The 18,543-nt window shown below is 38.3% G+C and overlaps 2 protein-coding genes across 2 annotated transcripts in view; one reads left to right on the forward strand and one right to left on the reverse strand.

Moving 5' to 3' along the window:
* LOC132877588 (tripartite motif-containing protein 16-like) overlaps positions 1-18,543 on the forward strand; it is a 421,828-nt gene that overhangs the window by 183,565 nt on the left and 219,720 nt on the right. The gene's annotated exons all lie outside the window — the stretch shown is intronic.
* LOC132879325 (tripartite motif-containing protein 16-like) overlaps positions 1-18,543 on the reverse strand; it is a 63,009-nt gene that overhangs the window by 43,341 nt on the left and 1,125 nt on the right. The window contains exons 2-4 of the mRNA XM_060913719.1: positions 15,444-15,539; positions 15,050-15,283; positions 14,746-14,917 (exon numbers count right to left, since the gene is read on the reverse strand). Of these exons, the coding sequence (XP_060769702.1) occupies positions 14,746-14,917; positions 15,050-15,283; positions 15,444-15,539 (502 nt within the window). The remainder of the gene's footprint in view (positions 1-14,745; positions 14,918-15,049; positions 15,284-15,443; positions 15,540-18,543) is intronic.

The raw sequence follows: 18,543 nt of genomic DNA on the forward strand, positions 1-18,543 counted from the left end.
CTGGAAAAAGTGCATACCCACGAGTGTGCAGAGACACAAGAAAACGCATTCGATGTCATGATGCAGGCAGCACGTTCAGAAAAGGGAAAAACGAAAGAATTTCAGAAAAAGCTTCAAAGGTAGTTATACTTATAGAACTTATACACTGTCTATTTAGTACACTTATTTTGCCAGTATTAAAGTTTCATTATGTTACGGCCTTTAATATTTTTGTCATATGGAAAACATTTTATTAATTCTAATATCTGTGTGTGTGTGTGTGTGTGTGTGTGTGTGTGTGTGTGTGTGTGTGTGTGTGAAATATGTATCGGTTTTATACTTCTTTTTTATGTCAATGTTTGTATTTTCAATATTTTCGCGTGTTTCAATGGTTTTTAGTATGTATGTATATATTATGTATGTATATCAGTGTTTTTCCCCATAATAATCTGACACTGAATATCGGCCTGTTTCCTTCATAAAACATGCTTGATTTTTCCTCTACTAGAGAAAACTGTTTCCCCTCTGGAAAAAAAAAAACAAGAAGCATCTGTTTTCACTTAAAACAGTTGACTGGGTAAGGCTGTTAATATCCACTGGTAAACTGAGCCCCTGGACCTCTCCAACCCCCCGTCTGTTTATATATATATATATATATATATATATATATATATATATATATATATATATATATATATATATATATATGGACTTGTATTTAATATTAAAGAATGTGTAACTTCTATTTTGTAAGGTTGTCCAATGGTACTCTCACTAGGAAAGATGAGTTATTTAATGACATTGTGTCTGAATTCAATGAGAAAAGACACCTAAGATTACCCAAAGACACAGATGGCTCCTATGTTGTACAGGTAAAAAATTTCTGCATGTTTAAGTGCTTTTTAAAATGTAAATATTAAAATAGTAATTTAAGAGTCGGTGTTAAAGTCATGTAGATACACACCTTTGATATGATGTATTTGATTAAAAATAAACCCCACACCCATTTAAATACTACCTAGAAATGTGTACACTCATTTCATCTGGAATGATAACGGGGGGGGGGGGACAGGCCTAGTCATGGAGCTACCTGTAACATTATACATTTATATTAGGTACATCCAGGGCCGCTGACAGCTTTGGCTGGGCCTGGGACAAAATGCTCTGAATGGGCCCCCCCTAACAACCCCCCCCCCCCCCCCCGGCCAACACACACACCCACCTCTCTTATCCCAGTCTCTACTCACTCCAACCCTTAAATGACAGGTATTCAAAAACCATTCAACCGGTCAACAACCATTTCATTTTAGCATTTCAGCATTTTTACAGTTTTAACATTTTAACATTTCCTTAGTCTGCAACTATTCAGGTGCGAAATGCAATGTGCCGGACTTTTGTTGTGCGTGCGTGCGTACTGTCCAGTGTGAAAAGCAGAGAAGAACACAGCGCTCGAGAAACGGCGGGATATGATTGCGGGCTAATGTGAATATTCTTAGCTTCAATCAGATATATGAAACACAATGTTATTAAGCCGTTGTGGTTATGAAATGATTCAATGCCCTGTGCGTTTGATATGGTGTTCAGTGTGACTTGCTCTCCCCTCGTTTGTAACATGAATTGCGTGCCGCGCGTGCCTTGGTTGGGGTTACTTTACGAGGCTGAAAAAAGTTGGCTGTGTCTTACCCAGTGATGGGAATAACGGCGTTAGAAATAAATGGCATTACATTTTTTAGTAACAAGTAATCTAACTAATTACTTTTTACATCGTTATAATGCCGTTCCCGTTACTTACAATAAAATACTATGCGTTACTTTATTAAAGCTGTTTTCATCTGGCACGCTGCTCGTTCAGCCTTTCTTTCCTCTGCTTTAGTGTGGGGCGGGGAGACGCGAGACAACGGCACAGTAAGCCAATCAGAGTAGATTTGAACATCATACGTAGGTAGGCCACGCCTACTGCACTACTGCGCACTCTTTCAATCAGAAAACACAGCGATGGCGAGCGGTCAGCCCAGCACTGCGCTTTCACATTGGAAATACAGCCAGGACTTTTCATTACTTGAAATAAAAGGCAAGAGTGTTTACGTGCAATGCACATTATGTCGAGTTACAAAGCGTTTGTCCTCTTCAGTGGCCAGTAATTAGTAACATAATTTTAATAACTACAAAAATATATTACATTTGATAGATGTCTTATCTCACATTGTCCCACAAATACTTTTCCTGGTAATTAGTTACTTTTATGACAAAGTAACTCCGTTACTAACTCAGTTACTTTTTTGGGAAAAGTAACTAGTAACTATAACTAATTACTTTTTGAAAGTAACGTGCCCAACACTGGTCTTACCTGGCTCAGCTGCCCCACTGCCTTTGCTAGTACCTGCTGCATCATCCGAATCTTTTTTAAAATATTTATGCAGTGAGCCCCTGAGTCTCTTGGTTTCTTCCTCTCTTTTTCTCTTTTCTTTTCTTTTCTGTGCTCCTGACTTGTGCATGTTGGCAAATGGCACGCACGCTGATTGTCGAAGCGCTATGATCGAACGATGTCGTTTTTTCCCCCTTAATCAAAGAGTCAGACCAAACCATTTTTGCATTGGGGTGGTAGGGGGTTCTTGACGCCTTTTTCAAAGACAATAAAGGCAAAAGATCTAGAAATAATTTATTGAATGCAAATATAGCACATTTCTCCCCCAAATCAACACATTTTGAAATGAAATAGTCGCAACTTCATGAGAGCCCAGTTCTGGGCCCCCCCATTCCTGGGCCCGGGACAACATACCCGTTTGTCCCCCCCTGTCGGCAGGCCTGGGTACATCCATCAAAGCTTTTGTTAATCATTAAGACTGTTTGAGGTCATGGGATCATTAATACTGAAGTGTTAAGATTGTTATGTATTGTACAAACTGGCACTTCACAAAAAATAGCAAAGCAAGACCACCCCACTAAACCTTTAGTTTAATCAAAGGTGAAATGTTAAACTCTTCTTTTGCAATTTATGTTTCATTTTACTTCAGTGTGCTGTCTAATAATTTGTTGAATACATCTGGCTGCTGTCAGACAACACAGTATTGTTTAATACATTCTATAGTTGGGGCCATAGTGCAACAAATATTAAAGCTAATATTTACATGACTATCTTTTTATGCATGAAACTTGTTACCCTAAGTTTTATAATAGGATATTTTTTAATGTTAGATATAATTAAATACACAAACAATCACACAAACACACACACACACTCATATATATGTTTGTATGTGTAAATATAAGTATGAATATAATACATTTAAATATATGTATGTATATATGATTGTGTGTGTGTATATATATATATGTGTGTGTGTATGTATGTACGTACGTAGGTACAATGTATGTTTATAAATGTATATGTAGTACAAATGATGTATATAGACACAACTTACACCTTTTGCTCTTTAAGTAATAGTATTTATTACACTTGATGAACAATACCACCTCTCCCCTCCATGGAAAATCAACAATGTGTTTTTCTTAAGTTAAAATGCATCACTTTCTTGTGTTTTTCAGGTGTTGTGCAATGCATTGTGGTTTGTAACCAATCATCATATGACTATAAATGAAGCCTCCAGGAAACAGCAAGATGTTCTCATGGTGCCAACCTCATTTGATCAGTATGTCGGCTATGATGACTACAAGAGAAAAAAACAGAAATGTAATCGACTATCAGCAGTCTCTCTGGAGAGTCATGCTCAAGCTTTGTATTCACTGACTGTGAAACCCATCATGTCTTTCTCAGATGACTTTAAAACTCTCAGTCATGATATCAAATCACTAGCTGATTGTCTGCATGCATACGGCCAATACCTAGATAAGAAGAATGACATCTCAAAGAGTTACCAGAGTAATAGCTGTCCTGCAAGAACAGTTGGCAATGATTCAGTTGTTGAGCACCGATGTAAAGGTACATTAGGTATTCGTGAAAAATTCCACATACTTGATTGTGCAATGTCAGCTTCAGACATTGGTGAACCTGTTTTCTTTGATGAAGACTTACATCTACAGAAGCCTTTCGACAATAACATGCTGCGCTGCAGATTTATTGAAGAACTTCAACTCTCTGTTCCAGTTGATCTGTTAAAGTATTGTCCAGGTGGATCCTATATAACAACATTAGTTGTTTGTAGGGTTGAGGAGAAGAGAAGTCCAGCTGAAGCTCAGACACATGCTGTTCGATTAGTTGAAAAAGTAAAACACAAGTTACCTGAGTTTCACACCCGACAGCAAAGAAGGTTGTTCAAAGAAAAGCTTAAGTATCTGGCTTGTGTTCAGCCAGGGGTGGCAGATCTTATATATAAAGAGCTAGCATTAGATGAATCCGTCGCAGCTCACCCTGAAACCCATCAGAGACTGAAACTGATTTTCCTTGGAGAAAGGGGCCTCCTACAGGACCTTCAAAAACTAAATCCAGGTAGGCCTACCGGTACTTTTGATGTCTTCTTCGATAAACTCAGTGAGGTTGTAGACACTGTTTCTGCAGAAGATGAAAGGCGCCACAATGTTGCCCACTTATCTCAATGGATTTCTCTGAAAGATATGATTAATGAGGCAAATAAACTTTGTCCTGACAATACACCCATTCTATCAAAAAGTTTAGTTTGGCTGCAGTTCACACCGAGAAATCCTTACCTACATTCTGCTCTTAATTTTACCTTGAGCATTCAAGTACAGTATAAAGTGCAGAGAAGACAACTAAGAGCTCACCATGAAGATAACCACTATTGTGCTGCTCAGTTTTTATATCTAAAACACAGAGCAACTGATTTGAAAAACCATGGTGGTGCTTTGATATGCTCTGATGATAAGGCAAAAGTACCGTATGGCTCTCCAGGTGTATTTGTTTCAACAGGGGTTCGTGGAAAAATGACTATTGCCCCTGTCAACACAACCCTTGGTGCACTTGACCATGACATGACAAATAGCAGTTTGACACCATCAGTATACCTACAGTGTGAAGTGCCAGATACTCCTCACAAATCCTTTGTACGAGGACAGGTCTCTGTCATTGTGAATGAGTCAGTGTTTCAAACCTCCTCTCCTTTCCGACACAGTGCAGCCTTGGCCAAGATTCTTGATGGTAATTAAATCAAAGTTCTCATGAAGTTTACAGATGGAGGCACAGATCAAAGGAATACTCTGGAATCTGTAAAGTGTGCTTCCGTCTGCCTCTTCAAGGAACTGAACTTAGACATGCTGATACTATCAAGGTGTGCTCCTGGCCATAGTTGGGTTAACCCAGCTGAAAGGGTGATGTCAATTTTAAACCTAGGGCTTCAAAACTGTGCACTACAGCATGAAGCTAGTGATGAAGACACAGAGAAAAAGCTGGGCAAGTGTAATGGCATGGCCACTATTAGAACCTTGGCAGAAAGTGACCCTGACATAAAGATGAAATGGCATGATGTTGTAACACCAGTTCAATCTCTAGTCAAAGATCGTTTTCTAAGACTTAGCCTGAAAGACAACCCATTCCATGTAGAAGAACCAGTCACTGAGGAATGCATCACTCATCTCGAACGCCACCTCCATGAGTTGTTTCCAGGCCTTGATGTATCTAAGCTAAGAAAAGACCATATTAAAAAAGTGGAAGCATACCAGTCTTGGCTAGATAGGCACTGCCGCCAGAGACAGTACAATTTTCAAATTAGAAAATGTGAGGACAGAGCCTGCTGTGAGGAACCAACAACACCATCTGAGCTTCTCACATGGCTGCCAGATCCTGTACTACAATCTGATGGTCAGCATTTCAAAAGCTATGATGAAGTCAAGCTTGTAGACACCACTGAAGAGGACCGACCTAGTCTGAAGATTCTAAAGAAATCCTCCAAATCAACTCGGTCTGCTACTAAAAGAAAGCTACCCAGTGATCAAGGGCATGATATCTCCAGTGTAGCTGGCACATCAAATGCCCATGCTATTGATAATTCACAAAGCCATGAGTCCACAATCACTGATATTCATCAGCAATTACCAACCTGCACGATGTCAGCACAAACTTCTAGAACCACTGTGGAATGTGTAGAATGCCGAAAGCCCCGAGTAGTATATAGTAAAAGCAAATTATCTGAATGTCAGCAAATGCAGCTAGCATTGATGATGAGCGAGTCTGATTATACATGTGGATCTGCAGTCACTCCACCTGGTCATGCACTGGCAAAAGTGGTCTGTATAAATACTGCCATCAACTGTTCAGTTCCAGTTGCGATACCATATTATAGTTCCAAATTGTGGAGGATGGATATCTGCAGCAACTGTGGAAATGGAGAGGCAGAAACTGATCCTGATCTTGTGAAGCAGTACAAAACTGTACTACCATTATGTAGGGGCTGTAAGGAAATGCGAATCATACCAGTTTGCCAGCGACCATTTGGCAAGGTGGCCAAGCGAAAATAATTCTATGTACTTCTATGTTACCTGTTGTGTCTTATGTTGTGCTAAGGCGTAACACGTTTAAAGATTGAAAACAGATATTAACAAAAAGACTTTAAATAAAAAAAATTAACTTTTGTTATAGTATTAAAATGCTGAATGTTTCAGTGTTTCAATTTATATATTGACTAGTCACAATTTTTCAAGTTTCTTAAAAATTTGTTTAAAACACATTTTATGTGTGGTATATTGAAAGAATTCTGTGCCAAAATATTATTTTGTAAGATGTTTGTGTTAGGGGCGGCACGGTGGTGTAGTGGTTAGCGCTGTCGCCTCACAGCAAGAAGGTCCGGGTTCGAGCCCCGGGGCCGGTGAGGGCCTTTCTGTGTGGAGTTTGCATGTTCTCCCCGTGTCCGCGTGGGTTTCCTCCGGGTGCTCCGGTTTCCCCCACAGTCCAAAGACATGCAGGTTAGGTTAACTGGTGACTCTAAATTGAGCGTAGGTGTGAATGTGAGTGTGAATGGTTGTCTGTGTCTATGTGTCAGCCCTGTGATGACCTGGCGACTTGTCCAGGGTGTACCCCGCCTTTCGCCCGTAGTCAGCTGGGATAGGCTCCAGCTTGCCTGCAACCCTGTAGAACAGGATAAAGCGGCTACAGATAATGAGATGAGATGAGATATTTGTGTTAAATTTTTCAAACAATAAAAAAAAATTAAGAAAAAAAAACTTTTTCCTACCTACCGACCCTATTTTAGAATTTCATGTTACCTGAAACACACTATTATTTTTTTTTGGCCTTACTGTATTTCATACATTTCTGAATAGCAGATACATAGTTTTTAATAACATCTCGCTTACCTGGTTGAGTAAAGCAAGTAATTTGAACTTAATATTAAAAATAATTGAAATTAAAAAAAAAATTGAAATTAAAATGTGAAATATAAAATAATGCATCTATTCATTAATTAAGGGATATTTTCTTGCTTCTTTCACATTATAGGCTTAAGTAAACACTTTTGCTATCCAAACAGCTTTTTTTGAGTGAGGGGGCTTATTGCCCCACCTCAGGGGGCCTTTTACCCCACTGGGGGGGTAAGGCCCCCTTGGCACAATGTTTGTTTTTCTAAAAAAAAAAAAAAAGTATTTACTTTAGGCAAACTTTAGGTGGCATTATTGTTTATGTCACTGTTGCCAAAAACTATGATTAAAACTAAACACATGCTTCATTTCAACTTGGAGAAAAACTGAATTTTCCTTAAGGGGGGCTTTTCCCCCCACTCTATACATACTGCTCAAGTTAGGAGTCTCAGTGCATTTCTCCTCTCAACCCCCTCTAATGATTGGAAATTGCATAGTGTAGCTTTGTGAAAAACATATTAACTTTGTATCTAAAGATGCTGTTTCACTGGCTTTAATGCCAACATTAGTTTTCTCTGAATGGTTTGTGTTAAATGTTTTTCCAACAGATGCATCTTCAGAATCAACCCAGATCAAGGGACCAAAGTCGAGCGAAAAGCAAAGGGCCGTCAGTATGCTGTCAACCCAAGGGTGCTGAGCCTCATTTCCAAAATTGCAAGTTTTGAATGGACAGAGTAAAAGGGTGAGATCACTACCTCACCGAACAAACACGTGTCCATGTGAATGCCAGGACCAAAGGCTTCCAAGTAGAACAGTGCATTGAAATAAGTTGATGAATGTTATTGAAAAGTGTTAATTCATTTGAGACAAACTTTTTGTAAGCACAGCCTTTTTCTATATATTGTTTCTTGATTTTTTTTTTTTTTTACTTGCAATAGATTGAAGATTTCTGTTCTCAGTGTCTCACTCTGCGGCTGGCATGTTATTGTTGGATATAAGGTGCATCAGACTTGTTCATGTGTTAGGCCTATTTGGCGCACACAAATTGAAGCTTCAATTTGGAGGCCCTTCATTCAAAAGAGCACTCTGGGGGTTCATGATGCCCTTATCATTAAGTGTAAATGCATTGATGAATGTTTGAATAAAACATTCAACAGCAAGAAACTAATCGTTGTTGCTACTTCCTGCCTGGACTATTGCAATCCTTTTTCCTGACTTTGCCTTTCCTCATTTTATTTTTTTCAGATTCATTGGCATTATATCCAGAATTACAGTTTGAATATTAAAGTATATAAGTCTACACCAGCACTTTTATACATACCATACAAGTACTAGTGAACAAGATTTACCTTAACATTAGAGAGAAAAACATCAGTATGTACATAGATGTAAACCTTTATATAATAAGCTACATATTTAATTACAGAGTTTGAATGTAAAAATATACAGATATAAAACTAATCTTTACCTTATAATTACAAAGAAAAACGTTAGGTTGTTAGTATGGACATAAAGCTTTATAAAAAGCCACATTTAATTACCAAGTTTGAATGTAAAAGTACTCATGCTAATAAGATTTACTTTAAAATTACAGAGAAACATTGGATTATTAGTATAGACTTAAAGCTTTATATAACAAGCTCCATATTTAATTACAGGTTGAATGTATAATTACATGCAAATAAAAATAAGATTTACCTTAAAATTACAGAGAAGTGTTAATATTGTTAGTATGGACAAACTTTAATATACCAGGCTACATATTTAATTACAGATAATTACTGTCATTTTACATGAATTTGTATGTAATTTAAGAAAACTGAAAAGATCATGTAAAATGAATATTGTATTTTTCTGTAAAAAATGAGAAATAAATGTACTTTATCATTACTGTCATAATACTTAGAATAACAGATGGATTGTTGATTTACAGATAATGTCTAACTTTACAGTTTTGTACGCTATTTTTAAAGAACAGGAAAACTGCTGTAAAAAATTAGTCAGACTGTAAAATTATTTTTTTTTTTACAGTGTTTCTCATATCTGGAAATGTAATGACATTACAGAATGGTGAATTTTGTGATCAGGTGAAGACTCTTATTTTGGAGGTTGAAGAGTTAGACATGTCTGATAGGAGTAAATGGGAATGGTTTAAGTTTAAGGTCAAACAAATAGCAATTGGCATGGGTAAAAAACTTTCACGGATAAGGAGACAAGAACAAAAGGATCTGATTGATAAAATGAATACATTAGTAAATAACACACAACTATCCTTCAAAAACATTTCAGAATTAGTCACTGCAGTCTCAACTAGACGAAATGTACACAATAAAGGCAAATGGAGCTTCCACTCGACCAGGAGCTGGATGGATCGAACAGGGTGAAAAAAGTTCATTGTATTTCTTCGGACTTGAAAAACAAAGACAAACTAAGAAAAAAAATGAGTAAGCTTATGACCAATGATAATATAATAGATCAGAAATGAGGACAGGATGGAATTTGGCTCGTTTATTGTAACTTAAATTTAATAAATCAGAACGTGACGTCTTATTTTATCCCATCAATGATGACATCAAAAAACTGGATGAAGACAAACTTACACTTGATGAGGAATGAACAATAACAGAAACTGAAATTGCATTAAAACAAATGAAAAATGGTAAATCACCAGGAATCGATGGCTTAACATCTGAATTTTTAAAATACTTTTGGGTGGATATTAAAAAAAATATTATATGGAGCATTTTTAGAATGCATTCACAAAGGATGTTTATCCCTGACTATGAAGACAGGCTTAATAACCTTGCTACCAAAACCCAAAAAAGACTTCTTGTTGCTAGACAGTTGGAGACCTATAACCTTACTATGCAATGATTATAAATTACTTGCCTTAGTATCTGCTAATCGTCTAAAGCGTGGACTTGTAAAACTTGTAGACGAATATCAATCAGCCTTCATGAAGGGAAGATATATTCAAAACCACGTCCAACTGATTCTGGATATGATTGATTACCAATCACTTCTTCAATCAGATAGTCTCGTTTTATTTCTAGACTTTTTCAAAGCATTCGACACTGTGGAGCACGATTTTATGTTTATAAAACTCAAAAATCTTGGATTTGGAAAAGGGTTCTGCAAAGTTATTAAAATTTTTCACAATGATATTTATAGTTATATCTCGCTTAACCCTGGAATGACACCAAAATTTAAGATTTTACGTGGAATCAGACAAGGCTGCCCAATTTCACCAAAATTATTTATGTCCACAAATGCGAGCGTACTTAACCTTGTGGAATAATAGAACCATTACTATTAATAGGAAAACTTTATTTCAACAAGAATGGAATGATGTTTTAGATGTTACTGATCTAATGGATGAAAATGGACATTTAATGCAATTTAATTCGTTTGTAGAAAAGTTTCATTTAAAATGTGTCTATAGAGAATTTAATCAAATTTGTAGAGCTATTCCACCTCCCTTAAGATTCACGATAAAAAATACCCTTGAATATTCAAAGGTGTTGGTCAAACTGCCTGAATTGAAAATTGGTGAAAGAAAATCGAATAAGAAAGGAATTAGAAATGTTTTAAAATGGAAGCTATTCCCCGATTTTGAAAAAAAAAATTAGCAAAAGTAAGAATAAGTGACGAGTGAAGAACGCTAACAAATACACACTAGTTATCTTATACGGCCAATTTCACCCACAGTGAAAGAAATTCAGTTTAAAATACTGAACAATATTTATCCAGCTGCTGAAACTCTCAGGAAAAGGTTGAATTTGCTTCTGTCTGAAAATGAGTTCAGCACAGAAACTCCATCACTGGGGGAAACTTTATTCTCCTGTGCTCTTATCTTTTATTCTGCAAAGCTTTGATTGTAATATTTGAATAAAAATCCCAAACTCACAGATAAACCTGGATTTATAAGGTTCTATCTGCGGGCCAATCATCATCCAGGCTGAATATGGGATGAACACGACATCGGCAGCCTGAACCGATCATGTACTGGATGTTCTAATGGAGTTTAAATATTGTTCAATGTTTTACAATCAAATCTCAGGGTTTAGAAACAACTTCAGATTTGAAAAAGTGAATGTGGATTTTACATCTTAGAACACAAGCAGAAAAATCAAATTCATTCCAAAAGTGATGTTTTATTTTTATATAGTGTGACCTGAACAGGTTTAAAATGTTGTTCTGTTCTGGCTTTATTACTGTTTATTAGTTATTTAATGAGACACTGCTTAATATGAAACAAACACAACTTTATAATGCGAAGGTCATGAGATCATTTTCTTTTTAAATTTGATGAGTTTCTTGTCTGACAGTTAATTTTTAACATTTCCTTTTTAATTATTTTAAATTATTCATCTGTTTTAATTTAAATATTAAAATGAGTGTTTTTGTGCAGCTGGATTGTGTTCTAGTGAAACAGACGACTGAGCAACAACGTGGCAACGTACAGGAATTTTACAGAAAACACTACACACTTTTATTCTGGATCACACAATCTCACTGTAGAATGCAAGTCGAACCCAAACCCAGCGTATAGAGTCTGAGTGAATGTGGTGTGGACTCTGTGGAGGAGCTTCATCGTGTCAGAGACGCTGTAGAAGGACAGAGTTCCTGCACTGTGATCCACATACACTCCTATTCTGGAGGCTGATGGAACTCTGAGATCAGTCTCAATGCTGTTGTGATAGAAAGAGAGAGAAGAAGAAAAACACCGCAGACTCCAGGACTGATTGTTGAATCCAAACCGGTCCTTTCCTGCTGATGTCTTTATATGAGACTGATATGGACACAACACCAGCACCGCTCCACTCCACCTCCCAGTAACAGCGTCCACACACACTCTCCTTACACAACACCTGCCTGCAGGAATCAAATCTCTCTGGATGATCAGAGTAACGCTGCTCTCTCTTCCTCCATCTCACCGCTCTGTTCTTCTCAGACAGAATGAGGTGACGATGTGCCGTGTTGGGATCCAGAGTCAGATAACAGAAATCTAAAATAAAAGAGAAAAACAAACTGAACAATGTGAACATGAATATCCGCGCTGGGGGCGTGGTCACGAAAACAGCAGTTCGGTTGCAGTGAAAACTTTTCTCTGTAGAACAACCAATCAGAATTCAGATAGAACAACCAATCAGAATTAATTCCGTTGCCAAGTAAAACAGTGTTGCCAGATTGAGCGGTTTGACGTTATTTCTGCGGGTTTTTATCAGATGTTTATAAACATTTCGCACGAATGTTCTGTGTGAGAATGCAGCCAGAGACACTTCTACAGCCTTAGAAGGACTTTGATGCAGCGCATTCTATGTAGTATCTCCGTCCACTAGTCTACATCCAATCCAATCCATATTAAACACTTCTGTGACCCAATCAGAGATCGCGGGCATCACACGACACAAAGACCTAGTTTACCCAGCACCCCTTAGGTATTTTAAACAACCAAAATCGAGCATTGGCCTAAATTAATCATTAACAATAAACATTAATCTCATTCAGTATTATTTAAACAAAAAATGTCGATGTAACTGTAAGACTAATATGAATGTGTGTAATGTAGTGCAGAAACTGAACTCATAAACTAGTAAATAAGAATGACGCAATCCATTCTCCATTTTCTCTTCTCATGTTACATTCAGCCATGCATCGGAGCCTAACTTTTTTTTTTAATTGAAGTATATAAAACAGGCACAATCTAACAAATCCACAAAAATCAGGATAACAGATGAAGAAAATACATGGATGTAGACAAAAATAAATTAAGCAGAATAACTAGGCCTATAAAATTAATAAAACAAACAGGATAAAAAGATAAATGAATAAATAAATAAATAAAAAATAACCTCAGCAATGCAGATGTTAGATATGCATCGTAGCCTAACATAGCCTACATCATATTATGCGTGTGCGCCACCTACTGGTGCATGTAGGATTCAGAACACAGCAGATGATTGCAGAGTTATAATCTGATTGAACCACACGGAGCCGAGTACCAGACAGCAGATTCTTCACCTCCAGCACTGACGGCCTCATGCTGCTATTTGTTCGATTTACAAATAGTATACTGGACTTTAGCTGCATATTTTTACTTTACAAGATAGGCATCAAGTACATTTTACATTTTGGGCGGTTTTAAGTGCATGTTGGCGGGTTTTGAAGATATTTTGGGCTGGAAAACGTCAGCAGTATCTGGCAACCCTGAAGTAAAATTGTAACCTGTCAAAGTTCTCGAGCCCTCGTGCTGTTTTACCGTTAGATCAATCACATATCAGCTTAAACTAGCATTCTAAAACTAGTTAAAGATCCCACAGAAGAGAGCGACTCCCCCTGCCAGCCTCATGGAACGCAGTGTTTAAGGCTCCGGATGGGTTTTATTTCCATTTATGAGGGAAAGGAACATACACCCTCCCGACAGTCAGTGCGCTATTCGCTTGGAAAACACATTTGCAAATTGGTAGAATGAGTTCATCATCACATGCAAGATTTGCAGTTAATCAAATGGATTTCATATTATTATTATTATTCATGAATTACTACAGTTCTGAACTTCAAATGTTAAAAGTCTGGCCTTTGGAGAGATGATGGAGACTCTTTTGGTGGAACACAACGGAGCAAAATATTGTGATCCTCTAATGTTGACCTGAAGTTGGCACCACTGGGGGTTGGCATTGGGTTTTTGTCCCCACCAATGTTAATACCAAACCTACGCCCTTGCCTACATGTTATCTCGTTCTAATTGTTGTGACTTTTATCCAAATGACAGCTGGCAATACGTTGTTACTTTGCACTTTTTGTTGATCTGGGTACTAATCTTTGAGAAACTGGATTGGCAGAATGTTGCCTGTGAAGAAAAGAATGTCTTTTTATTACCCTGTGCCAAGTTAATATTCACTTCAGTGCAATTTTTAAGAGCCATAAATTGTATTTTATTTATTGTTTTTGTTGTGAGTGGTTTTGTTTGATGTTTTATTTCATAGCTTATTTATTTAGATTTGTTTTTTACATTCCACTGTTGAATTGAATAAGTTGACTTAATTAAAAAGTTTACTGTTCTATGAAAGGGTGTATTTGCATGATCATTATTATTTTACTCGTGGCATAAAATTGTCTTGAATAATATCGTTTATCGCAATAATTTCTGAGACAATATATCGTCCAACAAAATTTGTTATTTTGACAGGCCTAGAAGTGTGTGTGTGTGTGTGTGTGTGTGTGTGTGTGTGTGTTAGATGTACATTTCAGAAACTCTTCTCTGCTCTGTGGTTCTGGTTCTGAAATGATCTGAACTGCTGCAGCTGTGGAGAGAAAAATAGAAACATGAGTTTGTGTAAAAGATGGAAAGAGTTTAAAGTGATCCAGTCAGTTTATTCATTTTAAATCAGTGTTTTAGTTCAAAGTGTCGGGTGAATAAAGTGTCTGCAGAAAAGAAAGCAGGAGCATCGCTAAGAAATAACACATCACTGTTTCTCCAGCAGGAACAGCTCCTCTTACCATGTGGAGGGATTTTGTTGAATTCCTCCTCACAGAATTCCTCGAGTCTCTTTTTCAGATCTGAGAGAGAATTCCTCACTCCATCAAATGAGAGATGTTGATGGACAGTGACGCTTGATGTGTGAAAATCTGGTCTGTGTAATTGAGGAGAGCGACGTCCAGAAGCTAAAACCTACAGAAAGCAAATGAAATGTAAAACCCACTTGTGATGTCAGACAGGGACATTTATTGTTCCCTTAATGAGAGGTGTTTTAGAGAGTGTGTGAGGAACAGCTGGCTCTGTAGATCAGACAGTGAGTGTTACCTGGAGGAAATGGATGTGATCGTGTGTGTGTGAAAGCTGCTCCAGCTCAGTGACTCTCCTCTGAAGATCAGCAATCTCCTGCTCCAGTTGCTCCAGGAGTCGTTCAGCTCGACTCAGTTCAGCCTTCTCCTGATCTCTGATCAGCTCCGTCACCTCCCAGCGCTTTTTCTCCATGGAGCTGATCAGCTCAGTAAAGATCCTCTCACTGTCCTCCACTGCTGTCTGTGCACTGAGCTGTTGGGACGGACACACACACACACACACACACACACACACACACACACACAAGATTTAAAGCTCATCTATCATTCCCTCTCTTACTGGGACTGTAAATGACTCGTTGTCCATGTTGTGTGTGTTTCTAGGAGCAGCTCTGTCTCTGCTCACTGCTCACCTTTATAGTGTTCACAGCCTGTTTCAGCTCCTGCACCTTCTTCTGCTTCTCCTGGATTCTCTGCTGGGATTTCATCTGCTCCTCCTTTAACTCACTCTGAGGACAAATAAAATACATTCAGCTTTTTATACAGTACGAGTGAACTGGTTCCATATTAATGTCAGTTCAAAGTACATTCATGTTTCTTACAGCTGTGAATGTTATGTACTGTGTGTGTGTGTGTGTGTGTGTGTGTGAGAGAGAGAGAGAGAGAGAGAGAGAGAGAGAGAGAGAGAAATGTTCACTAACTGATCTGGGCTGGGTTTCCCGAAAGCCTCTTCAGGCCAAGAGAGTTTGGAATGACCTCTTAAGATCCATCATCAAGCTAACGTGGTTTTCCCGAACAACATCATAGCACAGGCGGCACGGTGGTGTAGTGGTTAGTGCTGTCGCCTCACAGCAAGAAGGTCCTGGGTTCGAGCCCCGGGGCCGGCGAGGGCCTTTCTGTGTGGAGTTTGCATGTTCTCCCCGTGTCCGCGTGGGTTTCCTCCGGGTGCTCCGGTTTCCCCCACAGTCCAAAGACATGCAGGTTAGGTTAACTGGTGACTCTAAATTGAGCGTAGGTGTGAATGTGAGTGTGAGTGGTTGTCTGTGTCTATGTGTCAGCCCTGTGATGACCTGGCGACTTGTCCAGGGTGTACCCTGCCTTTCGCCCGTAGTCAGCTGGGATAGGCTCCAGCTTGCCTGCGACCCTGTAGAACAGGATAAAGCGGCTAGAGATAATGAGATGAGATGAGACATCGTAGCACAAGTTGTCCTTTAGTTTGCTCGGAATTTACGAGAGACCCGGAGCACTCGTTCAAAACAAAGAGCGACTCGCTCGCTGCCGAATCCACAGAATGCGCATGCGGCTCTGAGGGACTCTCACAGTCAGCGGGGGAAACTGGGGTTGAATCTGCTGGTGGTGTTCAATTAGTTTTCTTGTACATTGCAAGTACATCGAGTTAATTATCAGAGGTGGACAGTAACGAAGTACATTTACTTGAGTTCTGTACTGAAGTACACTTTTTGAGTATCTGTACTTTACTTGAGTATTTTTTTAGGAAACTTATGACTTTAACTTCACTCCATTTGAAAGACAAATATCGTACTTTTTACTCCACTACATTTCTATCAAGGTCCTCGTTACTCGTTACTATGAAGCAGCTTTGAAAGTGGATGTTTTTTTCTTTTCTTTTCTAAAACGTGATTGGTTTTCCCGCAGGTGACACTGAGACAGTCTATCAGTAATCACTAGGGTCACGTCATGTCCATAGACTGGATAAAATCAAGATCAATGATTTCTCCGCAGCATTATTTAACATGATCAGTCGATGGCAGAATGGAAGGAGGCGGTTCTTCTGGGGAATGCACACACCCACGGTTCTATAGCTGGAACCCATGATTCAGTTTTCTGAAAGGAATAAAGAGTCGTTTCATTTTAAATGTTTGCTTTGTTTGCCTAAAACGGAGCACATCACAGCCTACAAAAACTCCCCATCCGACCTGCGGAAGCATATTGAGGGCGATAAGCATTTTATTCCAAGAGAAAGCTTGCAGTGAAGTTGTCTGTGCTTTAGAGCTCGCGATAACGTTCCAATAGCTACACAGTCTGATTAGTCAAATGACTTTCTATGGATTTGCCAAGTTGCCATCACCTTGTCCACGTCTAATGTTTACACATAGCTAGTTAACTTGGACACTGTTAGTTAGCATGTAAAAGCGGAGTTACACTAACATGAATAACGTTCACTTTTGATTCCACAGGGAGATTCATATGTGCATGAATACATACACACGTGCGCACGTGAGATGGACAGTATTGTACTCGTCAGTCACAACAAACTGCTGGAATTTTTTGTTTTGATGTCAGATGATGGTCTTGCACATTTTTTTTGTTGTCTTGCTTAAAGCAGAGTTGCTGTTGGGCCGTTATTAAGCTCGAGGTGCGGATCTGGGTTTTAATCAGGTTGGATTGTCCTTTTCATTTTCTGAGCAAGCTGCATTTACAGCTGTTCCACTGTCTTCCTGATTAACACACACATACATGTGTGCACACACTGCCAGAGCTGGGTCAGAACACTACCATGCTGCTTTGTGGCGGTGGGGAGGAGGGTTACAATAAAAAAATGAAAATGACAATGGGTCTTTTTCAGTTCAGTTGTGTTTCATTTTGTAACATTCTACCAGGCGTTTATTCTACAGGTTCTACAAGTTAGTCAGTAAATCCAGTCAGGTGTTTCAGAGGCATTAGGTTTTGTAAGCGTTGTGGCTATAATACAACAATGCATTGACAGAAAATGTACTTTTAATACTTAAGGATTTTTAAAAGCAAATACTGCAGTACTTTAACTGAAGTAAAAATCTGACTGTCCAACTTTCACTTGTATCGGAGTAACATTTGCCCAGTGGGATCTGTACTTTGACTTAAGTAATGAAGTTGGGTTCTTTGTCCAGCTCTGTTAATTATTAAATAAATATACACAAAACACGATGAATATATTTCAGTATGTTATGGAATTACGTATGGATATCAGAATGTCACATTTATATCACTATATTTCAATCAAATTTAGCTCCATTAGGCGAGTGATTAACTAATTTAGTGTTATAAATGAGACACATTTCTGCACCTCTAATGGTGTGTGTGTGTGTGTGAGAGAGAGAGAGAGAGAGAGAGAGAGAGGTTTTGATGTGTGTGTAGTGTGTACCTAAGAAGGTTTAATTGACCTCCTTATATATAAGGTTGACTATATATATTAAACCTCCTTCGGTACACACTACACAAAGATCAAAACCTCTCTCTCTCTCTCTCTCTCTCTCTCTCTGTGCACTTATAAGGGAGAACATGGCCCACTCTGCACTGTGGAGAACAGCTGAAATAATCCTGACTGCATGATCGGGGGGTAACAGTGAAATGAGCGAGCACGGGGAACACATTTACCTCATTATTTAGCTTATTATTTGCTCATTCTTTCATGTGAACATTTGTTCATTTCATTAAAAACACACATGGAATAAAAAAAATTGCCAAAAACATAAAATAGTTTCATTAATTAATTACCACATTATATATTTAATG

Source organism: Neoarius graeffei, chromosome 2 (assembly GCF_027579695.1).
Source record: "Neoarius graeffei isolate fNeoGra1 chromosome 2, fNeoGra1.pri, whole genome shotgun sequence".
Taxonomy (NCBI): Eukaryota; Metazoa; Chordata; class Actinopteri; order Siluriformes; family Ariidae; genus Neoarius; species Neoarius graeffei.